At 42.2% G+C, this 24,585-nt stretch overlaps 2 protein-coding genes across 5 annotated transcripts in view; one reads left to right on the forward strand and one right to left on the reverse strand.

Annotated features, from left to right (window-relative positions):
• Positions 1-8,238, forward strand: part of fam98b (family with sequence similarity 98 member B) — a 9,808-nt gene extending 1,570 nt beyond the window's left edge. The window contains exons 3-8 of the mRNA XM_010737404.3: positions 5,370-5,498; positions 5,602-5,780; positions 7,281-7,361; positions 7,463-7,579; positions 7,684-7,851; positions 7,948-8,238. Of these exons, the coding sequence (XP_010735706.3) occupies positions 5,370-5,498; positions 5,602-5,780; positions 7,281-7,361; positions 7,463-7,579; positions 7,684-7,851; positions 7,948-8,238 (965 nt within the window). The remainder of the gene's footprint in view (positions 1-5,369; positions 5,499-5,601; positions 5,781-7,280; positions 7,362-7,462; positions 7,580-7,683; positions 7,852-7,947) is intronic.
• Positions 8,239-9,474: 1,236 nt separating this feature from the next.
• On the reverse strand, positions 9,475-24,415 carry ptpn21 (protein tyrosine phosphatase non-receptor type 21). 4 transcript variants are annotated; one of them, XM_027274752.1, is made up of 20 exons: positions 24,274-24,415; positions 22,858-23,141; positions 21,503-21,672; positions 20,975-21,072; positions 19,615-19,682; positions 19,392-19,462; positions 18,994-19,081; positions 18,724-18,812; positions 18,191-18,278; positions 17,775-17,854; positions 17,562-17,669; positions 16,824-16,884; positions 16,580-16,661; positions 14,940-16,456; positions 14,412-14,543; positions 12,782-13,000; positions 12,139-12,267; positions 11,798-12,032; positions 11,432-11,592; positions 9,475-11,338 (listed from the first exon to the last, which is right to left on the reverse strand). In XM_027274752.1, the coding sequence occupies exons 2-20, from the start codon at positions 23,035-23,037 to the stop codon at positions 11,210-11,212; spliced, it is 3,705 nt and encodes a 1,234-aa protein (XP_027130553.1). In that variant the 5' UTR covers positions 23,038-23,141; positions 24,274-24,415; the 3' UTR covers positions 9,475-11,209. The 4 variants fall into 4 exon arrangements, with proteins under 4 accessions (XP_027130553.1, XP_019112873.1, XP_019112874.1 ...); XM_019257328.2 differs by lacking the exon at positions 24,274-24,415 and adding an exon at positions 23,899-24,244; XM_019257329.2 differs by lacking the exon at positions 24,274-24,415 and adding an exon at positions 23,456-23,845.
• Between the last annotated feature and the right edge of the window lie 170 nt (positions 24,416-24,585).

The following is a 24,585-nucleotide window of genomic DNA, read 5'->3' on the forward strand; positions in this document are numbered from 1 at the left end:
TATACATACATTAAAGCTGCTAGATACAATCACTATTTTATTGTGTTGACAGAGAAAATAGCTATGAACGACTGTTAAACCCTAATTCTCCAACAGCATATAACCATGACGATGAGTTTTTAAATGTTGATTGCTCTGTGTAATGAATTGCACACTGTGTGCATGTGTGTGTGTGTGTGTGTGGTGTGGTGTGTGTGTGGGTGCGCGAGTGTTTACTATATACGTGCGTCCTTGTGTGGCCCACGAGGGTGTGTGTGGTGTGGTGTGTAACGTACTGTATGTGGGTTAGTTTGCAGTGGTGTGTGTGTGTGTGTGTGTTGTGCGGGTGTGTGCAGGGTTGGTGTGTAACCAAATGTTTGGTTGGTTGTCATCTCCCATTATATTGGATTGCCCTGCATTATTGCAAGCTGAACCAGGTTTGATGAACCGGATTAAAACTTGCTGGCTGAGAAGCAAAATGTAGGAACGTGCATTTATACAAAGTGTAGAGAATGCGAAATAAACACTTCTCATTCTGCATTAACCAGCAGTGCAACTTCCTGTCATGTACTGTATATATAGCAACATGTGTCGGTCCTGCTTTAATATATTTTTGACCTGCATTATATAATAAGACTTCAGTTTTAACCACTTTGCTGCTAGTCTTTTATCCTCTTTCAAATCTTGGAAATTGTGCATATCTTTGGGAATGCATACGAGTGTAATTCTTGACATTGTGTAGATTAAAAAAAGATAAAAAGCTTATATAAACCTGTTTCTCTTCAGTGTATTGGTTTTAAAAAGGTTACTTTCACAGCAGTTGAGTGGTTATTTTTCAATTCTCCGATGCTTTGGTGCACTGATGATACTATATGTAAGCTTTTTTTCATCTTACAGCGCTTGGATGTAACATTTATGTGAAGTTCTAAATAGTGGAAGACATTTGTGTTTTGAAACTTGCAGTATAAATGGTACTACTCTTAACTATTCGGTAAACACGGCCTGTTTTTCTTTCTTTTTTCTTTCTTTCTTTCACTCTCTCTTTGTGCATATTCTTTTTTCCTGCATCCTTTTTCGTTGTTTTTGTTTTTTTTCCTTGAAGTTTCTTAGTGCCACGGCTTTCACATCCTGACAACCTCAAAAAAGTGCCTCACGTCCATCCTAGTTTCCATTTTATAATTAACATCTCTCGTCTGGTTCTATTGGTTTCTACACGTCTAGGTATTTCTTATCATGGTTCGAGAATACCAAAGAATGAGTAAAATTTATAGTCCCAATAACCATGTCAATAGTTGTATTTTCTTTATACAGATGTAGCTCGTTACTTTTCATAAATATATAATGTAAATATGCATACATATGTTTGTAACGTTTTTATGTTACATCATACACTTGTAATTTGACATATCAAATAACATTATCATAATAAATAGGGTGAGTTTTAATCTTTTGCTGTGCAGGCGTCACTGTGTTTTCTTTCATCGGTCTCAGTTTGGAGCTCGAAGGTTGCAGGCACAAAACATGAATGAATGTTGTGCTTGTGAAGACAAACTAAGTGCACTGTGGTAGAAGATTTAAATATCGGGCAGTGTTTAGCTCCGTTGGTAGAGCACCCGCCCTGTGCACGAAGGCTCAGTCCTTGCCCAGGTGTCGGACCTGTGGCCCTTTCCGCATGTCATTCCCCGTCTCTCCTCCCCACACTCCTGTCACTCTTCAGCTGTGTCTATCAAAAAATAAAGCTTGAAACGCCCAAAAAATGCATGGAAACCTCCATCTTTCAGTGTAGTATACTGTCAATATTTAACATATGTCTGCATCGCTGTCCATCGCTGTCCTGTGAGAACAATATATCAGATCTATAAAAACAGATGTTTTGACTTTGTGACGGTGCATTTTCCAGCTAATCCAAGAGGTTTATCCCATAAAGGAACACTCATCTTTAAGTTTTATAAAAAAAGAATAACCACATTTGAAAATACATGTTTTCACTGGACAGGATGGGTGTAAAGAGGTGTAATTTGAAGCTGTTCAGACAAATGTAGTGGAGGAAAAAGTACAATATTCGATGCAATTTCATAAAATGAGAATACTCAAGTAGAGTACAAGTACCTTAAATTTGTCTTTGAGTGAATGTACTGCCTACTTGTGATATGTAGAAGGAGAGAGGATTTATTGACAGAGAAGCTACTTAGCCGGACCAAAGTCCATTTCCATCCTGTAACAAAAACAACCTAATCAGTGACCTCTTCTTTTTCATCACAGCAACATGTGACTGTTAGTTAACTTGTATAAAAGCTAAAAACAAGCAACAACTGAACTGGGAAGAACTGATAATAATTTGTGACAATTCAGACACTAATTTGTGTATTACCTTTTCATCTAATTCTAAAAATCTATCAAATGTTCCCGATAACTGTACTCAGTCTTTTACAGATGAAATTTTACATTCAACATGAAATGAGTGATAAAACATGTTTATGTTTTATTTTTGACTAAACTTTTAGTATACTAATACTAATAATACTAATAATACTTAACTGCTTTGAAAGCTTGTAAGAAATCTGGACACTCATTTCAAAAAACATTCCAGTTTTTGGTATTTATTAACACGCCAAATTTGATCACATGATTCTTCACAGTTATCAATATTACTTTTGAACTCAGGTCCTGTGTGAAGGATTTAGTGTTGTAGTGCAAGCTCCTCACGTCACCCTCCTGTTTTAGAGATAGTATTTAGTTTGTCTTTCCAGGCTAGGTATAGTGTTGGGAAGTTGAAGTCTTTTAACTGATTGGATCACTTACTCTCGGACGGTAAAGTGATGAATCTTTTTTTTTTTTGTGGAGTCATTTCGTTCATTCACCAGTGCAGCGCTGTAGCCCTCTTGTGGCCCGATGTAAATGTGACAAAGACCGATCTATTGTGAGGGGCTAGAGGAAGCAGACAAAGTCCCTGCTGCATTGGGACAGGCATTGAATTCAATGCTGAAGGAATCACTCCCTTAAATTTGGCTACAGCACTATCAGATAAACATGTGCTGTGGGAGTTTTCGCAAAAAGACTTATTTCAGTTATATGAACTCAAAGTTATTTTTTTAAAAATTGCAGATAGAAGAGGATTCTGGACTATTAAATAAACAAATCACCACTAGACATGACTATCAATATATAATAAAAAAGATTGTTCAAATGAACAGTTCGTTCATGACTGACACACCCTCTACTGTAGAAACACAATGTTTCAAAAGCCACTGTAGATATAAAAGGCTCATTTTAAAGAAACAAAACAAAAAATTTTTTTTTACAGGTAATACATGAAATCAATTTAAAACTTTTTATTATTGATTTATTTATTAGTACCGGAGCGGAACCATTGCAGCGGAACCTTGACTGACAGTCGCACGTTTCTCCGGCTCACTTATTTCTGTAACACGAGGATGCGTGATCGCCCCGCAGGAATGAATGGGTGCGGGTGGCGCGTGTGACGCTCGTTAAAGCTCGCGGACATGGAGTGCGACATTCTGGACTCGCTGAGCAGCATCGGGTGAGCTCGTGACTGTCCGCGCGGGCGCCGTGTCACGGTCACCGTTATGTTGAGTGTGTGTGTGTGTGGTTGTGTGTGTGTGTGTGTGTGTGTACAAACAGCTGGCTGCGACCGTTATAACGCATAATAACTGTAATAATTAGTCTCACTTGCGCTGGTTCCTCTGTCTCCGGCCTCAGGTAGGCGGCCCTCTGCTGGAGGAGAAGCCGCTGCTCGCAGCTGGCACAGGGAGGCCTGTCCTCCCCGGAGTATGTGGACCTGTGCAGGTGGCTGGCAGCCAGGTTAAAGCCGCTGTGTGACCTGGAGGAGAGCATTACTTCCAGTCCAGGTGAGACACCTGCACACCTGATCTGATGCTCAATAGTGTCACATACACTGAGCTTTGTTTTGTTTTGTTTTGTCCATAAAAATAAAATAAATTGACAGAAATACATTTTAGACATTGTAAATAATACTGGACCGGAAACAGTGAAAATCTGCATAGGTGTACAGAGTCACTCCTGTTGTTACGTTGCACTGTTGGGTTTGCAAATCCAAGTTCAGAATCAGAATCAGAGTCAGAAATACTTTATTAATCCTCGCAGGGAAATAGTTTTTGTTACAGCAGCTCCCAAACATAGCAAGAAAACAAAACTTTAACAATACACCCTGTACGATATCCTATTTTAACACATATACACATGTATAAATAACAGTAAAATAAAAACAGTTTAAAAGTAACAGTGAATTATGCAATATGTAAATCTAAAACCTTATAAAGAATTTAGTCTTTGAGAGACTGTACAGAGAATACACTGATTGTTATGTATTGCACAAGCCAGTTCGATGGCTACTGGACTTGACTTGGAGTGTCTGATATTTTGAGGGAGGAGTTGAGGTCACGTGTGGGCCTTGAGGTCCTCATCAGTACTAATTGTTTGGCTTTGGTTGAGAACAGCAGGTGCCAGTCTGTCTCAACACTGTGGTGACCAGGGTCAAGAGACCTGTTGCTGCCTTCTTAGACATAATAGATAACTTGTCGTTGACAGACATCTGTGTCTCCAGACTAGAACATGCTGACAATAACACCTACATGAATAAAAACATTCTCTTTGACTAATTCTGGGCGTGTAGTATTTGTGGTGTTATCTTGGAGTTTAAAGTCGATCCACCAGGATGAGTTGGGCAGAATTTGAGACCGACTCAGGCACTTCTGATGAACTTTGAGAGTGTCTCTAATTCTCCTTGGGCCAAGTGTCAATAAATAATACAGCATAAGACATCAGAGGCTCCTGAACACTTTCTTCCTTCCTGACCTCACCATTGACCTTTGACTTCAGCAATTTCTCCACAACAATCATTTTAAATTTCTAATAACTGGTCATTAGAAACACCTTTTGCAACCATGGTAGCGTAGCTGAAAACTGTGCTGTGCTGATTAAAGAAGAGCCTTACAGGCTCCAAATGGCCAGAAACAAAGAACTTTCTCCTGACACGCGTGAGTTCATTCTTGTTCTGAGAAATGAAGGCTAATCCATGCGAGAAATTGCTGATGCTGGACTTTCTAGGCAGAGTGGCAAAGAAAAAAACGAAAAGATTTCGGCACAGCTGAATTTGGAGCCGTGCTTTGGGTGCAAGAACTATTTAGAGAAGAAGCTGGAAAACTAAGTTTGAAGGAAACAATTATTATTTCAATTAAAAATGATTTCTAACATTTCATATTCATCATTATGTCCTATTTAAACTAATTTCTTGTATGTTTTCATGGAAAACATGGAATTTTCTAAGTGACCCCAAACTTTTGAACGGGAGTGTATGTCTTGTTTTTTCTTCTTTAACATTGAACCTGTCTGTCTTGTCCTCCCTCCAGACGACATGGACAGCCTTCAGGTGGAGATGAGCGGTCTGCTGAAGGAGCTGCACTGTCCCTACAAAGAAGTTGTTTCAGGGATCCTCAAGGGTCGCGTGCTGACCACAAAAGATCATCTCAAATGTGTCTGTATGTAATCAGCCGTACTCCAACCGTCGTGCTACAAGCTCTCTGTGTGGACAGTAAGTAACTTTGTGGGTTTTTTATTTTATTTTGTGTGTCTCGTGTGAAGTGTTTCTAAGCTCCGAGCTCCAGGCAGCTCAGATTGTGAGGAGCGGACGAGTCTCTGATCAACAACAACCAGGAGAGAGTCCGGTGTGTCAGGAGCTGCAGGCAATCTGTGAGACACTGAACCTACCAGAGCCCAGAGGACAGGACGCAGCAGGAGTTTTCTCTCAAGTCCAAGACAAGGTAGGTATTCAATGCAGTTCAGATACATTCAAGTCAACTTTATTGTCAGTGCTTCCTTATGTACAGGACATACAGAGAATTGAAGTAAATGGAAGAATTATCCTATCTTTATTCAAGAGCGTAGATTTTCAATTTAAGAGCATGATTTCTCCTTCTCGTGCCCAGATTTTGTCCCTTTCTGCTGCTTTCTTTCAAAATGTGTGTGCTCGGACTCAAAAATCGCATGCTTGTGCTCACATTTCTTCTTCTTCTTGGACACAAACTTGTACTCAAATATGTCCTGTGTACGCTTGCAAATCTAAACTTGTACTCAAATATGTCCTGTGTACGCTTGCAAATCTAATGTGATCGCACTCAAAACAAGCACGTTGAGTCAAAACAAGCAGGTTGAAGTGTCTGCTCAATCTTGGGTGTGTTCCTTTGCCCTTTTTGAGCGCTCCGTACGGGCGGGTATATGGTCTGTTTGTAAAACTGCTTCTCTCTTAAAATCAGTTTACCATATTAGCCAGCTATTTGAATCGTCACCTGTTTAAGACGCCAGCTTATTTATGTATAGTTAATCTTAAATAATCCTAAAAAGAGTTCTCGTAGTTTAGATTTTTTCAAATTTTATATTAGCGGGGTATAGTTTATATACTCTTAGCAGCATTGCAGTGTTATGACAGTCGAATGGTTAAGTACACTGCTGTCTCTTGCATTTTGAACCATGGGACGCCAGTTCGCGTCCCAGCCACTGCACTCTTGGTGCATGTCGTATTATGATTTGAGTCCAAGCACACATTTTGAAAGAAAGCAGCAGAAATGTGCGAGCACAAAGTGTGTGTACGGGGAGAATAAATCTGAGCACGAGAAAAAGAAATCATGCTCTCAAACTGAAAATCTACGCTCTTGAATAAAGATAGGATCATTCTTCCATATAAATAGTGTTTCCCTTATATCCCTGGTGCAAACGGCAGCAGACATGAAATATAAAATATTTACAAGTTTAAAGATATCTTAAGAAAAATACGGCAAAATTAAAGACATAAACAGTATAAATATGGTAAATATAGGAAGCTATTCACAGTGTCGATCTAGCAGTATAAACAGGGAGATGTATCAAAAATAAAAGATGTACAGTGTAAACAGGTTTTGAATGGTATAAAGCAATTGACTGTACATAGTGCAACTGGAATCAGAGGGTTTGTAAAAAGTTTGTAACATTGCAAACATTAGGGCCATCATGTGAGGGAAGATTATTTGTTTTGGTGTCAGGAACTGTAAAATTACTGAGGCTGACAATTAAACGGTCGAGAAACTTGAGTTGTGTTCTTCTGTTGAAGTCTTGTTGTTTTGCCCTAGTTTAGATATGAAAGTTTGTTTTCTGCCATTAGCCCTCATTGTCAATGTTTATAAAGTAAAAGAACAAAAGAAGATATAGTTTGCATCTTGTTTACTGTACGCATATGTCTTTCTTCCTTCATGCTGCGTTAACGCGTTAAACCCTGCGTGTCATTGTAGGTAGATGAAATACTTAAAGGTCTTCCAAATGCCTCCGTTGGAAACCCGGTGCTAAAGAAACCTCTATCCAGTGAACAGTGGGTAAGTTGATCTAAAATAAACTTTGTCAAATAAACAATTGTTGCTGTAAAAAAAAAAAAAAAAATTATTTATTAAATATATATATTTTTCCATCTCTGCAGGAGAAGTTGAACAACATAAACACAGTTCTGTCTTCAGAATATGAGTGTCGGCGCAGGATGCTGATCAAACGTCTGGACGTCACAGTTCAGTCATTTGGGTGGTCAGACAGAGCCAAGGTTCGTATATTATTATTTTTTGGGCATGAATATTACTGATGCTAACAGCTGAATCCTGTTTTCAGTAGCTGATTTGATTCTCTGTGTGCCTCTGTTGTTGTCAGGTAAAAGTGGACAGCATGGCGAGGGCCTACCAGCCTAAGAGACACTCCCTGAGGCCTCAGTCCACGGTGGACATGGCCGAGCTGCTGGCTGCCAGAGAAGACATCTGCAACGTAGTGAAGACCAGCAGCGGCTCCAGCAGGGAGAAGACAGTTTGCGCCGTCAACAAGGTACAGAAGAACTTTTCCTCTTTTCAAACAAATACCTGGAATGTGATATTTTCCTCTGACACACACGGTTCTGTTTTCTTCTCTCTTATTCGACAGATCCTGATGGGCAGAGTCCCGGACAGAGGAGGACGTCCCTCGGAGATACAAGCTCCAGCTCCTGAGATGCCACCCTGGCAAAAAAGACAAGAAGGTGGAAGAGGTGGCTGGGGAGGCCGTGGTGGAGGTGGTGGAAGAGGACAAGGTGGTTGGGGGGGAGGAGGAGGTGGAGGGGGTGGTGGTGGCTGGGGAGGAGGAGGTGGAGGTGGAGGAGGTTGGAGAGGAGGAGGGTGGAACCAAGGAGGACATGGAAGCTATGGAGGACATGGAGGAAAGAGAGGACGGTACTAGTCATTTCTGCCGATGTTGGCGGGAGAAAACGCTGCTTCACCTGATGGCAGTAAAACGTCTTCCTCATTCACATGATTTGTAATGCTTCTCTTTACACTTAGTGATTCATTTTGTTTTTTAAATATTCTCATCAGTGTTTTTTTTTTAAACACCAGTATTACTGTTCCATCATTACAAGTTACTTTTTTTGAACAAATGGATTCATCGTGCATTAGACCAGGATACTGCAACTGTGTCCCAAATCCATACTGCATACTAATTCCAAGAAGTGTGCCCTGTGTTCACATTTTATAGGTGATGAAATGAAGTACTTTGGTACCAAAACTTGATTTTTGGAGCGTGTTTTTAAAAATTAGGAGCTGCTCACAACATCAAAACTAATATTGAATGGGAGCCAAGCATCTTTTCCACAATCCTAAATTGTGGGAAAACATTCTAACCTTATATTTAAGTATATTTCCTTCATACTAACTGCTAATCTGTAGTAATCTGTAGTAGGCATTGGCGATATGGCCCTAAAACATTTCGCTTTTAAGTGAGTTTTGAACTCACATTAGTGGTTGAGCTCTCCTTGTGAGACCAGTGACTCTCCTCATTCTCAGTGTTACAGTGTTCTTGCACGTCCTATATATTACTGTGATACATAATACATCTGATATTTTGTAATCGAACCACTTCCACACTACTGATCGCTGGTAGCGATGATGCTTCCGCTTTCAGACCCTTTAGTCTGTGGTATGGATCTGGGACACGGCTTGCATTTTACGACAGAGTTCGCGTATCAGAGGGAAACTGTGAGCGGACGCTTGAACGGTGAACAGAGGGACAAAGACACTACATCTGCTCATGTAATTAAACTGTAGAAGGATGTGGAAGATGTGAATCGTGACATGTGCACCCTCATGACTGAAACCACTGCTACCTGTCTGGACACCATAAGAAGATCAGATGAAAACACAGGGCTGCATCTTTTGCTTCCTTCAAGGACGAGACACTTTGACTGTTTTTAAAATCCATATTTACACTTTGGACAGAAATATCAATTGCCTAGTTTCCTTGAAGATTCTGTACCAGCTATCATGATTGTGATCCTTTTTCACCTCTGAATTTATTTAATAAAAGACTTCTTCCAATAATTCAAACTCCCTCTTTTGTGACAATAGCTTATTCCTACCACAAGGGGGCGTGACAGACTAAATAAATGTAAGTTGAATAAATAGAAAAGAGAAGAAGAGATTTATCTCCAAATATTTATTCTTGGCTGAAAAGATTTTCTACACTTTGTTTTTTTTTCCAATGGCATGCCACTTTGTTCAATAGATACAGTTTATACATATTTTGTACAATTACCAATATTCATAAAAGCAGAATTTTACACTGTGTACATTATGAACAACATACCTGTACATGGACAAAACAGTCACACCTTGGCCACAAAAAAAAAAAATCACTCTTTTCAGTCTCCACACTAAGACTCAATTAGTATCTTAAAAACAAAAACTAATTCATGTGGGCTTTAAAAAAAAAAAAGATCCAGTTTAAAAATACATCTCAGTGTCTGTTCAGATGTTTTTATTTTCCAGTTGAGTAAGATCACTGCCCATGTATCTGACACCAGCAACGAAAAAACAGACAAGTGAGGGATTAACAATCGCTTCACTTTGGCCTCATTATAACTTAAGTTGATAATACAGGCGACATATTTCAAATGAACATAGTTTAAAAAGATTCTTCATGTAAACCTTTCAATGCCTGTGAGCATTGCTTCTGTACAGGTGGACTTTCTAATTTCAAAAGCTGCAGCAGGGAAAGAGGCACGTCGTGTGCCCGGCTCCAGTGGAGATGTGTTCATTAATAGTCAGGAGGCCGTTCGTACCAGCAGGAAGTGTCTCCGGAGGGGGACATTTCTCACCGGAGTGCAAACAAGCGTGGCAGGCAGAATACTGTAACTAGAGATGGTGTGTCCCTCAGAGGTCCTGCTTCACACTAATACTGAGCACCACAGCCAGCAGCACGCCGCACAGCACCGTTAAGTTTTTACATCTGAATACTGTCACAACTTCAGGGATCTAAGCCAAATTCAAAAAATATTATTCATCAGATCAAAATCTGTTGGATGTTGGATATTTCTCAGTAATGACTGCCATTAATAAACACATCACTGCAATCAGACAAGCGATAAATGACACAGAATGAGAAAACTTTCCTTCATATTATCCAAAACAAAATAACAGCCCTTTCAACTTTACAAAATTTAGGCACTTTGACAAAACGGTATATTGAACTCACTCTAATGTCTCATGATTTAAAAAGAAAAGGGATGAAGACTGAGTATAAAATGTTTCCAGTTCTACTCTCAACCTGTTCTTTTCCTTCACTAACCCTTCACACGTCTGTGCAGTGCATCTCAACTTCCCGTCAATCCAGTGTTTTGCAAAGAGTCGCCTCTCGCCCGCCTCTCCGTCGTCAAACCTTCACGAGACAATCTTACCGTACTCTGAGAGCTTCATCACGTCGGTTAAGTCCTTCATTATCAGAACCAAAAGTTGCCAGCAATCCAAAATATATTTAAAAAGTGACCTTTGTCATTTGAAAATGCAACTCTTTGTTTGATACAAATCTAATATAAAGATGTTTTAACGCAGCTTAACATTGGTTCATTGTGTACAGCAAAGTACTGTAAAAGTGCTGGGCTTTATTAAGCAATAATGTATGTAAAAAATAATATATATATATATATAATACTGTTTAGAGGCAGGTCACGAGTCTTTATGCTCCTTCATGTGGTATCTCTTTGTTCTTCTATATCCATACATCATTCTTTCAGCGTTGCCTGATATATTACCACCAAATACTGACCGCTACATTCAGCAGGTTCATGCAGCTGCATCGTCACAGTGCAGTTTGGCATAAACCTGGAGTGAACTTCATCCTTCAGCCGCGTACGTTATCGCTGGACAGGCACTTATGCTCATATGAGCCTGGAGTTGCGGAGGTACTGGGTGAGGACCTTGTAGATGAAGTTGTACTGAGCCAAAGTCTGAACCATCATCATTCTCTGAGAGCGCAGCTTTGTCAGGACTCTTGGGACATCCAGCGTCTGAAACACATTGAGATTTTTTTTCATGTGAGGGAGACGGCGACCAAGAAAATATAACACCAGATCTGCTCATCATGAACGTGAGGAGCTTACCTCATTGTGCTCTAGACAGGCTATCAGGATTTCAGACAGGATGACCACTCCGCTCCGTCCCACTCCAGCACTGCAGTGGACCAGAACCGGTAGGTTGGTGTTCTTTGGGTCACTGATGCTGTTTGTGTGTCTCCTTACAGACTGGATCTCCTCCAGGTAGGCTGGAAAAAAACAACATTCACTTCAATGTTCTTTTTGAGACTTCTCAGAGCTTTTACTTTATTCCCCAAAACAAAACTGATTTACTGTCCTGACACCATGTGGGATTTCCTTCCAGGTCTGCATGATGCGGGAGTGTAATTGTACACACACCACTGAGGTGCAAGGCTATCAATGACCATGAAAGAATAAACTGTTCCCACTTACTGAGGAAGCCTTTTAAGTCCTCAGGACAGCCGTGGTCTGGCCAGTCTGTGTACTGAAGGTGCCAGACGGTCCTCTCTTGGCCCGTCAGGAGGTGTTTGATCTTCAGGCCCGTGGTGGCGTAGCAGCCAGACTCCGTGCGGAACCGCGTCGTGATCTTGAAGCGGCCGTACGTTACCGTGTTGTGTCGCGAGCCAAGCCTGGGCCAGTAGCGGAAGCTCTTTTCTCTGCCGTTTTCCTGGAAAAGGCAGGTGACGTATTAAAAAAAAAGGTCAGTCTGGTTTAGTGGTGAGAAAAAAAAAGAAAAAAAAAGATGTGGAGGTGTAAATATGAAACTGACGCACCTCCTCAGCAGTGACCATGGCGATGATGGAGACACCCTGCTCCCACACCATCTGCCAGAAGTCCTGACACGTGTTCGTCAGCGGACCTTGTGTGGCAATGTAGGTCCACTCCTGTCCACCTACTGTTATCTAGTGAGACAGGATACAAAGACGGTCACGGGAAGTTCATCAGTACTTGAGAGCTGGATCAGCAGAAAATGGAAACAATCGGTACCAAACAGAGTATTTGTATTGTGTCAGGGACAGAGGAGTGAGTGTGACTAAGCAGCGGTCATTGGCTTCCCACTCACAGACCTGTATGAGTAGCATGCCTGCTGCTCATGAGTAGCTGTAAAGATGATAGGATGAATTCCTCTCAACAAAAAGAAAGAACATTTTGTACCTTCATGAGGACACGAAGGCTTCAAATCCACCAAGTTTTCATGTTAAAGTCAGTTTGTGGATCATGAATTACAGCTCTATGTGTGATGTCTGAGGAGCTTTGTCATGTCTACTAACAAAAGACACTGCTCCCCATTAATCTTGCCATTTCAGAGTGGAACTTGACTGTAACTACTTCTAATTTCTTTTGACTCATTTTGCTTTCACTGGAGTTTTGCCACGTTTTATTTTCTAGTGTGACTTGCGAAGAAACGTGCTTTACTTTGACATGTGACGCGTTGATGTATCCTGTGTTGTTCTCTTTAGTGGGAACCAGCTCCACTCGGGTGTCATCGTAAGGCAGGACGTCTTGGAAACGATTTTTGTCTCCGCTCTCTGGCAGCAGGGCGACCGTACATTCCTTCGACGGATAACGCTTTGGAATACTCTCGTACTCCTTCAACAGCTCTCCGTGCTCCATGTGCTGCTCCAGGACTTTACACTAATACACACAAAGAGGGAAACCGTAAAGCCGTGAACATGTTTACAGTACTGATGAGGAGTTGTGCCATTAGAGGACATAGTTAATAGCATAAAATCTGGGTTAAAATCAGTTTTTGTATTTTTTAATGCCAAACACCAAAGCTTTGCCAAAATGTGACATCAGTAGTGGAATTTCTTGACAAAGGAGATCATACAATGAATAAAGCAGCATGCAAAGAACTGCCATGTGTAGAAGTAGGGCGATATGGTTTATAAATAAGCTGTGATACATGATATATATCTAAAGATACACACATGATCCTGTAGAGCATGATGCACTGCAGTATATGAACAAGTTTAAACTGGCAACTACAGCAGTAAAATGTACCAGTAAGATTGATTTAACCTATTTCCTTGACCTCCGGTTAGCACACCCACAGTCGATTACACCTGTTATTACCCACTGAGCCTCCCCCCCTTTAATAAAGCTGTAACCTGTGAGTCTAGTGAGTTTGTTGTGAGTTGGTCATGGCAGGTGAGTGTGCACATGAAGCGTGTAGGTAAGCTCAGGTTACAGAATAGTTGCAGTGAGGCTGCATACTGTGTTTTCCACCAGAGAAAATAAATAGAAAGTGTCTGAGTGTTTATGTAACGTGACTGTACTTCATACTGTACTTCATACTGTACTTCATACTGTACTTCATACTGTACTCGTCGCTGCAGACCTGGATCTAGCCACCACTAGTTAGTAGCTTTGAGTCAGGCTGCCAAAAATGTTTCGGAAGCTGTCAACCTGGAAGCCTCGGGCAGAATAACAAACACGATCAGATGACTGATTGTGTTTTCTCTTGTGATGACTGCTAATTAGTCGGGGTCAGCACACAACCGTCCAGTAACGACTGTAACTGCAACCAGATCTCATCTACACTCGACTGACTGCTGTTGACAAGAAGTAAAAGTGAAACTTCAGTTATGGCGATATGGTTAACGGTTATATCACGCATTAATTGATATTGGAATATATTTGAACTATGTTTAATAACCTACAGCATCAACTGACAATTCTTTAAGACAAATCAGTGACAACTTGATGACGTGGACAGGTAATAAATGTTTAAAGTGTCTGGCATTAACCTTCATTGTCAAAGCAACAAGCATCAAGCTTAACAAGGCTGACCTGTTCAACTGTGTGTTAATGCCTGGAGCACTGACACTAATGAAGACTTTCTCCTTCATGCATCCATAACAAGGCCTCACCTAGCAGGAGGTTAACAATACTAAAAAACAACCCACGGCTCCGGTTCATAAACGTTAACAATACACAAGACATTTTTTCCTAAAGTTTACATTGCCTAAACTAAACATTGCATCTCTTTTGCTTTGCGAACCCGTTTTTCAAGCAGCAAATCAATAACTGTGAAGTGCCCTACCCTCTCATCATTAGAAGCGGTCTCCGGCTCGTCCTTCACCTCGTCGTGCATTGGCCTGGACACCGACAGGCCATTGAGGTGGGCCATCTTTAAAGGGCCCATCTTCTTCACCTCTGACCTCTTCTTCATGCCCTGGTATGACAAAAGAGTTGGAGACGGAGAAAGACGTGAGGATGACTGTGAGCCTCGCGGAGTGAGAGAGAAAGTATACAGGAAGGGAGGGACCGCCCTGTGCTTTCTGGGAAAATGTCACCTGTCCGGTTTTGCAAAGTAGTCCGGCTACATTCTTTGAACACGTGTCAGAGACTGTTTGCGTCATTCAAAGCTACTGAAACTAGCTCATGTGATGTTGAAGAGACACAGGCATGATGTCATGTTTGCTGGTAAAAAAAACATGCCGATGCAAATAAACAAGACACCAAGAGCAGTAACTGGGTTCTCTGAAGTTTTACAGTGCAGAAATAAATTAAATAAAAACATTAATAGGATCACTCTAAGCTCAGGAGAAGACTGGAGAACAGGACTCACCGGAGGGGGCAACCCTTCTACTGTTTTCTTCCCAGGAGGCACATCAGACACAGGCCTCTTCTTGAAGTCTTTCTTGGGCTTCTTAGACTGGCCACTCAGGTCGCCCTCAGAGACTGACGGCATAATCCTGGGCTGTCGTAAATCTGACAGCAGGTACAGAGGCTCTCCCTCCTGGATCAAGGGGCGAACCTTGCAGGTTATGGAGCTGGTTATAGAGGGGTCAAGAGAGGAGCCTGTGGGGTATGCAGGAGGCGGTTCAATGGGAGTCTGCTGCTGAGCCGTCAGAGAAGAGAGAGATGTCAAGCTGTGATGCTGCTGTGACGACTGGTCAGGAACGATCGCTGCGACCGCATCCTGAGAAAGCGGAGTGTGGCGTCCGCTGTCGTCCTCAAACTCCTCTTCTTCACCGCTGCTGTGAACCAGCATGGTGGCGTCTGAAAGGGATTTTTTGTGTCCATACTGCACGTTCTCCTTAATGTCACCCCTGTCCTCTGTCTTTGTGCGTTCCAAAAACACGTTGAGCTGAGAGCGGCCGTCCCGCAGGACAGGAGGAGGAGTGGCCGTTTCAGTGGCAGAGGACGACATGGTGCGGTCTTTGACCTTCATCCCCTCGAGACTGTGCGCTAATCCAGCAATCTCAATGGAGTTACGCTTCTGGGCATGGTACGGGTGTCTGTGTGGGGGTCCGCTGAAGAGGGGCTCTGACACCTCTTGTAAAGAGTGGGCAACAGGCAGGCTGTCCTCCTGGAAAGTCTGAACAGAGTGGTGCACGCGCCTCGTGATGATCAGGTCTGGGTTGCTACTGCTGACATACAGGTGACGCGACAGATCGGGTGTGCTGTTGGCAGGCCGTGGATGGGCGTATGGGTAGGGTGGAGGTGGTCGGTACACGTGCGTTCTCATGATGTTAGGAGCTGGATACTCCTGTGCCTGTTGTAACTGGACATTAGTGAGCTCGGGGACACTGACTGCCCCCACTACGGGCCTCCTCTCTGTCGGATAGGGGTATGGAGAGGGGCTGTGGAAGCTGGAGCCCAGATGGAAGGGATAGTGGTGGTGTTGGGCCGCTCCACCATGCTCCCCTCTGATCTCTGGCTGGCTGTAAACTAGAGGGTCCGGTCTGCTGTAGGCGTACGAGTTTCCAATGTTCAGGTTTCTCATAGAGTGGCTCTGACGGTGCTCTTGAGACAAAACCATCCCTCCTCCGGCCCCACGGGTCTTATGACGCATTACTGTCTCGTAATCAGGAGTGGCACGGTAGGAAGGAGGGATGAGAGCGCTGTGGCGATGCGAGGGCACATAGTCCGGCCTGGTGATATCGCTAGTGATGGAGGGGTTTGAGGACATTGGCGAGGGCTGCATGTAGTGCTGAGGATTGGTTAGAGAGCTGGTGCTGTGGGCGCTGTACACGCTGCCGTTACGTAAGCGCCCTCCGCTGCTGTGTTCCAGAGGAGGGCAGTCCAGGCTGGTCTGGGAGTGGTAGTAATAACCGTTCTGACTGTTCATGTACAGGTTGTCTGTAAGAGAGCAAAGTAATACTACATTACGACTTTGCTCCAGACAGTGCAGTTAATCGCAGTGCAAAGATATAGCGTCATGTAATAACTTGTTATCCAATGCACACACTTTCAGATTCCTACCTTGTGATGATGTGTAAGGCTCTGTGAAATGGCCATTGTAGTGCATTTGCGGTGGGGGCATCATGTAGGCCTGAGGTTTTGGCTGTAAATCAACGAGAGAGCGATTCAGTTACAGCTCTGTCTAAAAGCAAAGAATTAATTATAACTGTGCGGTCACCCTCCCCTCTAGATAATGACTTTAATATATATATCATGTGCTGCAATGCCCAGACAGAAATGGCTTTTGAGTAAGCAAATCTCTTACCAGAGATATTCTCGTAGAGGATCTCCGTCTGACTGGGTTGACGACGGTGGGCTGAGTTTGGCTGCCGGGAAAACAAATGTTGGTTATAAAAAAAGAGACGATAACACAATACTAATAATACATTTCCAATGCGTTACCCTACCCTTTTGTCATTTAACACAGCCAGCCAAGTGCAGATCAGGTCAAGGCCATCAAAATTAAGAAACACTGAACTTGGCTTAAACAGTCTAAGTTTTAAAAAGCCGTGATATAGATCTGGAAATATTTGCTCAAAGAAAACACAATAAGATGAAGACTTAAAATTCTAATAAGCATTCAGTAATATATTTTGATGACTCACGAAACACAAACATTGTACAGCACTCAAGGCGTACTGAGGTTTGACATACCGCTCTAATGACAGGCTGACTAAGACCAAGATTAAAGACAGATACACATGAATTACAGACCATGAATGACAGATTGTAATTTAAAGATTTATAAAGACCACAATTCTCTGGTCCAATGATACACAACAATAAATAATACATACATACATACATACATACATACTAAACCAAATATATAAATTCATTATACTTGGAGGAAACATCAGTAGATGCTTGACAACCCAAGGCCCATTTCAGATACAGAGAGCCTGTTTGCTGTGGCTCTGTTGGACTAGGCAATTGGAAATGGATGGGTGTTGGCACCTGCTTGCCAGGCATACTGTAGGCGGTGGCTGACAGTGTTGCTCACCCCTTATTAGAAGGCAGAGAAGGACGAGAGAGCATTGGAAAGCGAGGAAAGGATAGAGTGAGAAGGGACTTCTGGGAGCCCTCAGAAGGCAGGGGGTCACACTCCTCTCTGAAGAGAGAGGAGGACAGGAGGGTAGAAGTGAGGCTACAGTAAAGAGGAGACGACAAAGAACAAAGAGACAGGAACTGGGCCAGACATGTTAAAAACACTTACAGGCTACTCTTGTTGATCTTATAAAACTTGAGTCTGGCCAGACACATCCGGCACACATATTTAGAGGTTTCCATGTCTTCCTGCACAAAAAAAAGGAGAAAGAAATCATTAGGTGGTGAAACAAATTAGTACAGAGGTGGTGGTGTTTGCTCAGTTATCTCTAAGCATGCTTGTGTGTGACCTCAAATACTTCTGCACTGAGTTTCAGATAATGGTATGTGACTTTATGACCTAGACATACGTAACATACCCAGGTTAGAGCCCCACCCTCACACACAAACATAGGTGCATTGTTAAGACTAACTGATAGCAAGCTCCACGACGCATTTCCAATTTTGCTAAAAATCCAATAAGACACTGAAATGTCTCGGAGGAATGTGTAGAGAAGCGAAGGTGCAGCGGCGGCAGAGACTTACAGTCTGGAACTGAACACTCTCCTCTCTGTTGGTTAGCTCCAGGGCAAAGAAAGACCTGTTGTGACTCATGTTGTTAATTTCATTCCACCTACACAGCCAATTTAAGCACAGTGGCAAAGAGAAAGAGGAGAGAGAAAAAAAAAACACATGATGTCATGCTGGTCACAAACCCTTGCAGCATTTTTAACGGTGACAAACAGGCATACACATGTGGGAGTCAATCAAGGAGGTATCTAGTGCTCATAATGGTATGAAGATAGGTACAGTTTAGCCGAGGTCGAGAATGTTAACCTGCTCAGCTGACTGACAGAAAATGCTCCCAGAATCCTTATCAGCTAACACAGACTAACTGACTCATTTCCTCTTGGGCCACATTCAGGAGACAACCTCGCTTAAGAATAGCTGTGAGCCGTGGCACAAAAAGTCATCTGATTCAATATAATTAATGCTGAGAGTCACAAGTTACCAGACAAAATACGCTCTTTTAGAAAAAAAAAGACAGTCACACAACAGTCACACGTTTCTAGACTTACCTAAATAAAAGAACTGGCCTGCCATTTTTATGCTTGACAAAGATGCCATCGAGGCAGGATCCGAGCGTAACATCTGTGCCTGTACTGTCCTGGTTAGATGAAAGGAGAGGCATGCAGAGCAGTCTTTGAGGTAAAATCGTTTTTTTAACCAACAGAGTTCTTTGATCAGGCTGTGCTGTAGTAGCGATAATGCAGCGATACACAGCGTATGAGTTCCAGCATACTTCTTTTGTGTTGCTGGTGATCGCTGGCTGGACCTTATAAACATACCTTGGCTTGATAACTTTCCTGGCCATAGCCTTCCATTTTTTCCACCTCCTGCATGTACAACATCTCTGCTTCTGGGGCTGATAAACCCCTGAAAAAAAAAAAAAAGGGGACAGAAAACAAAGTCAGGAAGAAGCAATCAAATCCCACACAATCATAAAACAACAAGACAAGAGCACAGACCAGCCAAGAAATGCATGAACTTATGGAACAGTCATTAAAAAAAGTCATATTGTAATCCAGTTTGATATTGTGGTATTAAAAGGAGTAGTAAAGTGAAATCTCAAGAATAAACTAGAGTGAAATAATAAAGAGACAGCTGTTTTTGGAGTAAATGTTTAGGACAGAGTGGGTAAAAAATGGCCACACACGAGACAGATGCTTTGCAGTCACTTGCTCACCTGAAGGACTGATAAAGTAGAGCCACTTTCTGAGTGGCATCTTCCAGCACTCGCTCTTCCTGGATCCAGTCCTGCAAAAACAGAGTCGGGTTTGATACAGTGCTGGCCATCAAATATAAATGAGTATTTCTTTATATAGAGCATTTTATATGACAGGTATGAGCTCAGGGCAGCTGTAACATTTTTCATTTGACACGCTGACCATAAAGAATATAACACTTACAATAGGGAACAGCACAAACTTCTGGAGGAAGTCCTGGGAATCATATCGATTGAAGTCTCCAAAGTCAGCTGTCGACAAAAAAAAAGACACGGTAAGTACATAAATGCATACTCTGCATGACACTGCTCTCTGAATAAACCAGATTACATGGCCATTTCTGCATTTAGAACAAGGCAAAATAGGAATTCAAGAATTGTGGAATGGTGTAATGCCTCTTGGAAAGCTGTAAACGCGTGATGACAAGAAAGACTAATTTTAGGAGAGGAGGGGCCTGTTTGTTATGAAAGGGAATTGCTTCAGCGTCTGACAACGTAGAGATCCAAAACTGGTACCAGCTCCAGCCTGCCTGCTGGCAACACCCACAACAATGTTGGGTATCCCAGGCATCAGCACTGCTCAAAAGCTGCAACTGCCCTTCAACTCCAAAATATTGTAACCATGGGCAGCCAATAGGAACTAAACAACTTTATTTACAGCACATATGCCAAGCTTGCATGACAACTTAAGCAGTGACTAAATCTTATGGGAACTTGCAAGAAGTTTCCCAGGGCGTTTCTTCAACGCTGGTCAGTCATTTGAACACGGTTGCAGCAGTAAGTGATCTCAGCCGCTCTGCTATGCTAACACCCAGGCCAGTAAGTTGCAGTGCCTGATATAACTTTGCCAGCAGTGTTTGAGATTCTTCTGGCTGGGTAAAAGTTGGAGGACGTGTCAGGACTAAAGCTCATGCAAGGGGAGTTCACATTCTCGCTCTCACACTCTCACACACACACGCGCATGCCTGTCCAATTTAATAGACCAGTTTAGGTTTAATGGTGCTTGTTAAGTGCTGTATATTACAAGAATCATGAAAATGTTCTCATAAACCCCAGGGTGAGTGGCTGAACAGAGGTTTCAGACAAACTACTGTGAGCAGCAGGCAAGGATAATTTATAAAATTCCACTTAAAGTCCCGTTTTACTAGCAGTGCTTCGAGAAGAAACTACATCTTTGAATGCAAAAATAATTTTCGCTTGCTCTGATGCAGATCAAAAGTAACTGTTTGAGAAGCAATGGGCTTATTATACTTTATTAACGCCCTAACTTTAGCGAACTTGCAGAGATTGGCAAAAACCTTAATGAACTGGCACAAGCTTAGTGTCTGGGAATCATTGAAAATAACTCTGGTGTTTCCAGTACAATCTTTGTGCTTCAGCAAGCGTTGCCTGATATCATGATTTATGGACAAGTGCTGTATAACTGCACCAGTCATGATTTTGTCTGAGGCTTAACACTGCATAAAAATTTAAGCCAAGAAACGCCCGGCTTATCAAGCTGAGGTTTCTTGTATTAACTTGTATTAAATAAATATTGATAGTACCTTGCACTGCCAGGCTAGCTAGGCGAATGGCTTGGTCTAGTGAGCATGAGATCCTGCCCTCCAGAACATCCTTCTTCAGCTGTAGGTAATACTGATATCTGTGGAGAAAGAGTTTATTTGAATGGAGGATAGATAAGCAGCCACGTATCAAATATGAAAACTTTATTCCGGTCCACAGAAACAGTTTAGGGAAGTTAGAACAGCAGCAAAACGTCTCAATATGGCAATATTAAAAGAACGATTAACACTTGAGTCATCTGTTTGAGATGAGATGGAGAGAAGTAAGAAGATGCTACTTTAAGCTGGCACCTAAAAAGCTTCAATAACTTCCTGCCCAGTAGGCCACCTTAGCCTGGCCAAAGCTTATTTTAGAGAGCCAAAAACAAACAACTGATGTAGTTGCACTAAACTTAGCTCGTTTCATAATTAAAATTGATAACATTTTGACTAATATTCATGAAGCTGCCGCGAAGCTAATAAGGTTAGAGCCTTAAGACAAGACGCCTCGTGTCACCGACGGAACATCACCTTGTGATCTCCTGTTGCAGCTGGGTGATACTGGGTATGTAAAACACGACTCCAAAGTAAACGGTGGGCTCCAGTCCGTACTTGTCCAGCTGCTTTTTCAGCGGCTTCTCCAAGTCTATCCATCTCTGCTGGTTCTGCTTGTTGAAGTACCACAGGCTGAAGTACGTTATCTATCAAGCAAAGAAAGCAACGTTATTCCTCAACAATGCTGTGATCAAGGGAAATTTTAAGACAACTTGAATATCTTGCACACCAATTTAGGTTGAACTAACTGTAGTAAACTAGGACTGCACACAAAATATTATTATGTGACCGCTGGAGGTCAATATCACACATGCCATGTATATAAAATCAACCAGTGAAAACATTTTCTAGACATTTTCTACATTTATAGGCTTTTGGCACTCCCTGTTCAGTCTTGTGACTGTCTGAACATCCCACAATAAACACTGGTAAGAAAAGTAACCCCTGTAGGCTCGCTGTTTACGAAGGACAATTAAGCTGAAAGATATGATATCTATATAAATAAATCTGACAGGTTAGAGCCTAATTTGTTTTCAAAGCTACAGTCTAACATAAACAAACGGTGGTCCTCCCATTTCCTAAATCAATTAGAGCGACCACATCTGCATCTCTATCAAAGGCTGAGAGAACCACATGACTGCACGAACAACCCTGATGACATCAAAAACAAACATTGCTCAGTGCATACTAGGAAAACCCAAATGAGGGCGGAGGCCTTTCACTACTACCACTAATAGAGACCAATGACAAATGAAGCCTCAATAACTTATGCTCTTCTCTGTGTGTGAATGTGTATGAGTGGTTATCTCTTAAAACTGATCAGCAGTTGGCACCTTGCATGGCAGCCAATGCAATCAGTGTGTGAATGTGTGTGAATATGATATGTAGTGTAAAAGCGCTTTGAGTGGTCGGAAGACTAGAAAGGCGCTACATAAGTACAGTCCATTTACCATGTATACAGCAACATAGCAGACTGCCACATCACCTGCATATGCAGCTGTCTCTACTGTTATCTCTTTCAGTTCGAGCTTAACAGGTGGTGTCACTGCGTGACCACAGTGACCAGAAACACGTATTAAGCACAGTACATTGTTCAATACTGAGTCAGAGCGACTTTTCTTGACCACACTGACACACAATTTCGAAACATGCACAAATTCCTAAGTAATGTCATTAATGAGTAAACCATTATCTCAGTTTCTGTGATCCACTTCCAAGTAAGACCTGGACAAAAAACTACTTTCTTGCTGAGATGTCGAGTTTAAAAAAAAAAAAAAAGTCTATAAGAGAGAACAATCGGCACTTGTACTTGCATGAAAACTCATACATACCTCTCTTAACTCAAGTCTCTGAGCAACTGCCTCCAAACATTCCTGCCCAGTGCTCTCCACTGAAAGTGTAAACTCAACAAACTCTGCATTGAGCAGCTGGATCCGAGTGACAAGACAGCTCTTGCTTGAAACCGTATACCTTCGAGTCCTTTTAAGTTTTAAGCCGAATGGCAAGGGCATGTTTCACACTTCTTCTTCTTCTTCACTTAGTCCAGAGAAATGATTCTCCTCGTTGTTTGTGTGTGAATGCTCCGAGTCGTGAAGTTCATCATCAGCAGTCAGATCTGGAAATGAAATAGAAACAAGTCAAACAAACAACAAAACACTACAAACAACAGGTAACACTAAGGAATATGGCACAAGTATTCACACCTGGTCTGTCAGGCTAAAAGAGATGCCAGACCAGACAAACACCAGACTTAAAGAAAGTCTTTAATCCTCTTAAATGAGGCATTTTGTCCTAAGATACCTAACTTGGCTGTCTCGCCAAAAAAGGGATTCAGTTAACGTTACCTTTCCTCTACCAAGTGTTTCACACCATTAAAAAGCATACATATGGTAACCTGTGGTAATTTGTAGTTTTTTTTACGTTGTTTACCAGGCTTGTGTGTGGGGTAGATTAATCCTTTTCCGGTGAATAGCCTGATCCAAACAACACTTGACAAGCGCGACCTGATTCAATACGCAGCAAAGCTACGAACACACAAAAAAAACACACAAAAAAATCTATTTTTATCACTAAATTAACTAAATTTACAACTCAACCAGTTCAGAGAAGTTCGTTCGGAGTGTTTAACACATCCCGAAACCGGCTAGCTACTTTCCCCATTGGTAGTTTTTGCTCCTTCACTTTAAAAAAAACAAACAAACGTTAAAAAACCGTTAACAGCAACTTTTAAAAAATTAGCCTAACTGCTAACGCGCTAACGGCCGTTCCAGCAAATAGACGGCGCCCGTTAGGTGGCGGCGGAGGGACGGACGTTGACGTCGCCGGTAAATATTTTGGCCAGCCCCCCCAAAAAAAAAAAACATGAACGTTACCGTTAGCCAACCAGGTGCAACTTAAAGTAGTCCAACAACAAACAAGGATTCGGTCCGCCGAGGGATTTTCGTCTTCAAGGTCAAACGGATTCAAACTTTTCTCGTCTGAAGCGCAGAGCTCCTCTCGCTTGTCTGCGGTTTGTTTATGGATCGGGACTAACGTCGCACTCCTCCATGCCTCCTCTCGATCCGACAGTTCACTCAAGTTCCGAGCGTGTTTCGCTTCCTGGGATTGGAAGAGGAGCAACAAGCCTAATTCCGTTTACATCCGCCGGCTTCCACACATAATAACCGCTCTGTATCTATAGCTGATAAATCTACTTAATTATATCGGAACACATCCCAACTCTTCAACATATATATATGTATTTTTACCCGTGCTGTCTTTTAAGCAGACGCTTCAAAAAAACGCATTGTAGACCCCCCTCATGTGGCGGAGGAATACATGGTGGTTTTCAGAGGCATGACATCAGACAGCTGGAATGCAGAGCGGTGAAAATGCCAGAAATGGGACAGCTGCCCTGTCTGCTTACCTTTCACATCGACTGACAGCTGGAATAGCACACACACAATATTGTGCAACGGGTTTCTCCCTCCAGTAATTGTTTGCCAAAAGTCACCAGCCTCAAATGTGGTAATAATGGTGTGTTTTTTTGTGTGTGCTGCTGGTTGCAGGCAGAGTCATTA

Source organism: Larimichthys crocea, chromosome XXIV (assembly GCF_000972845.2).
Source record: "Larimichthys crocea isolate SSNF chromosome XXIV, L_crocea_2.0, whole genome shotgun sequence".
Taxonomy (NCBI): Eukaryota; Metazoa; Chordata; class Actinopteri; family Sciaenidae; genus Larimichthys; species Larimichthys crocea.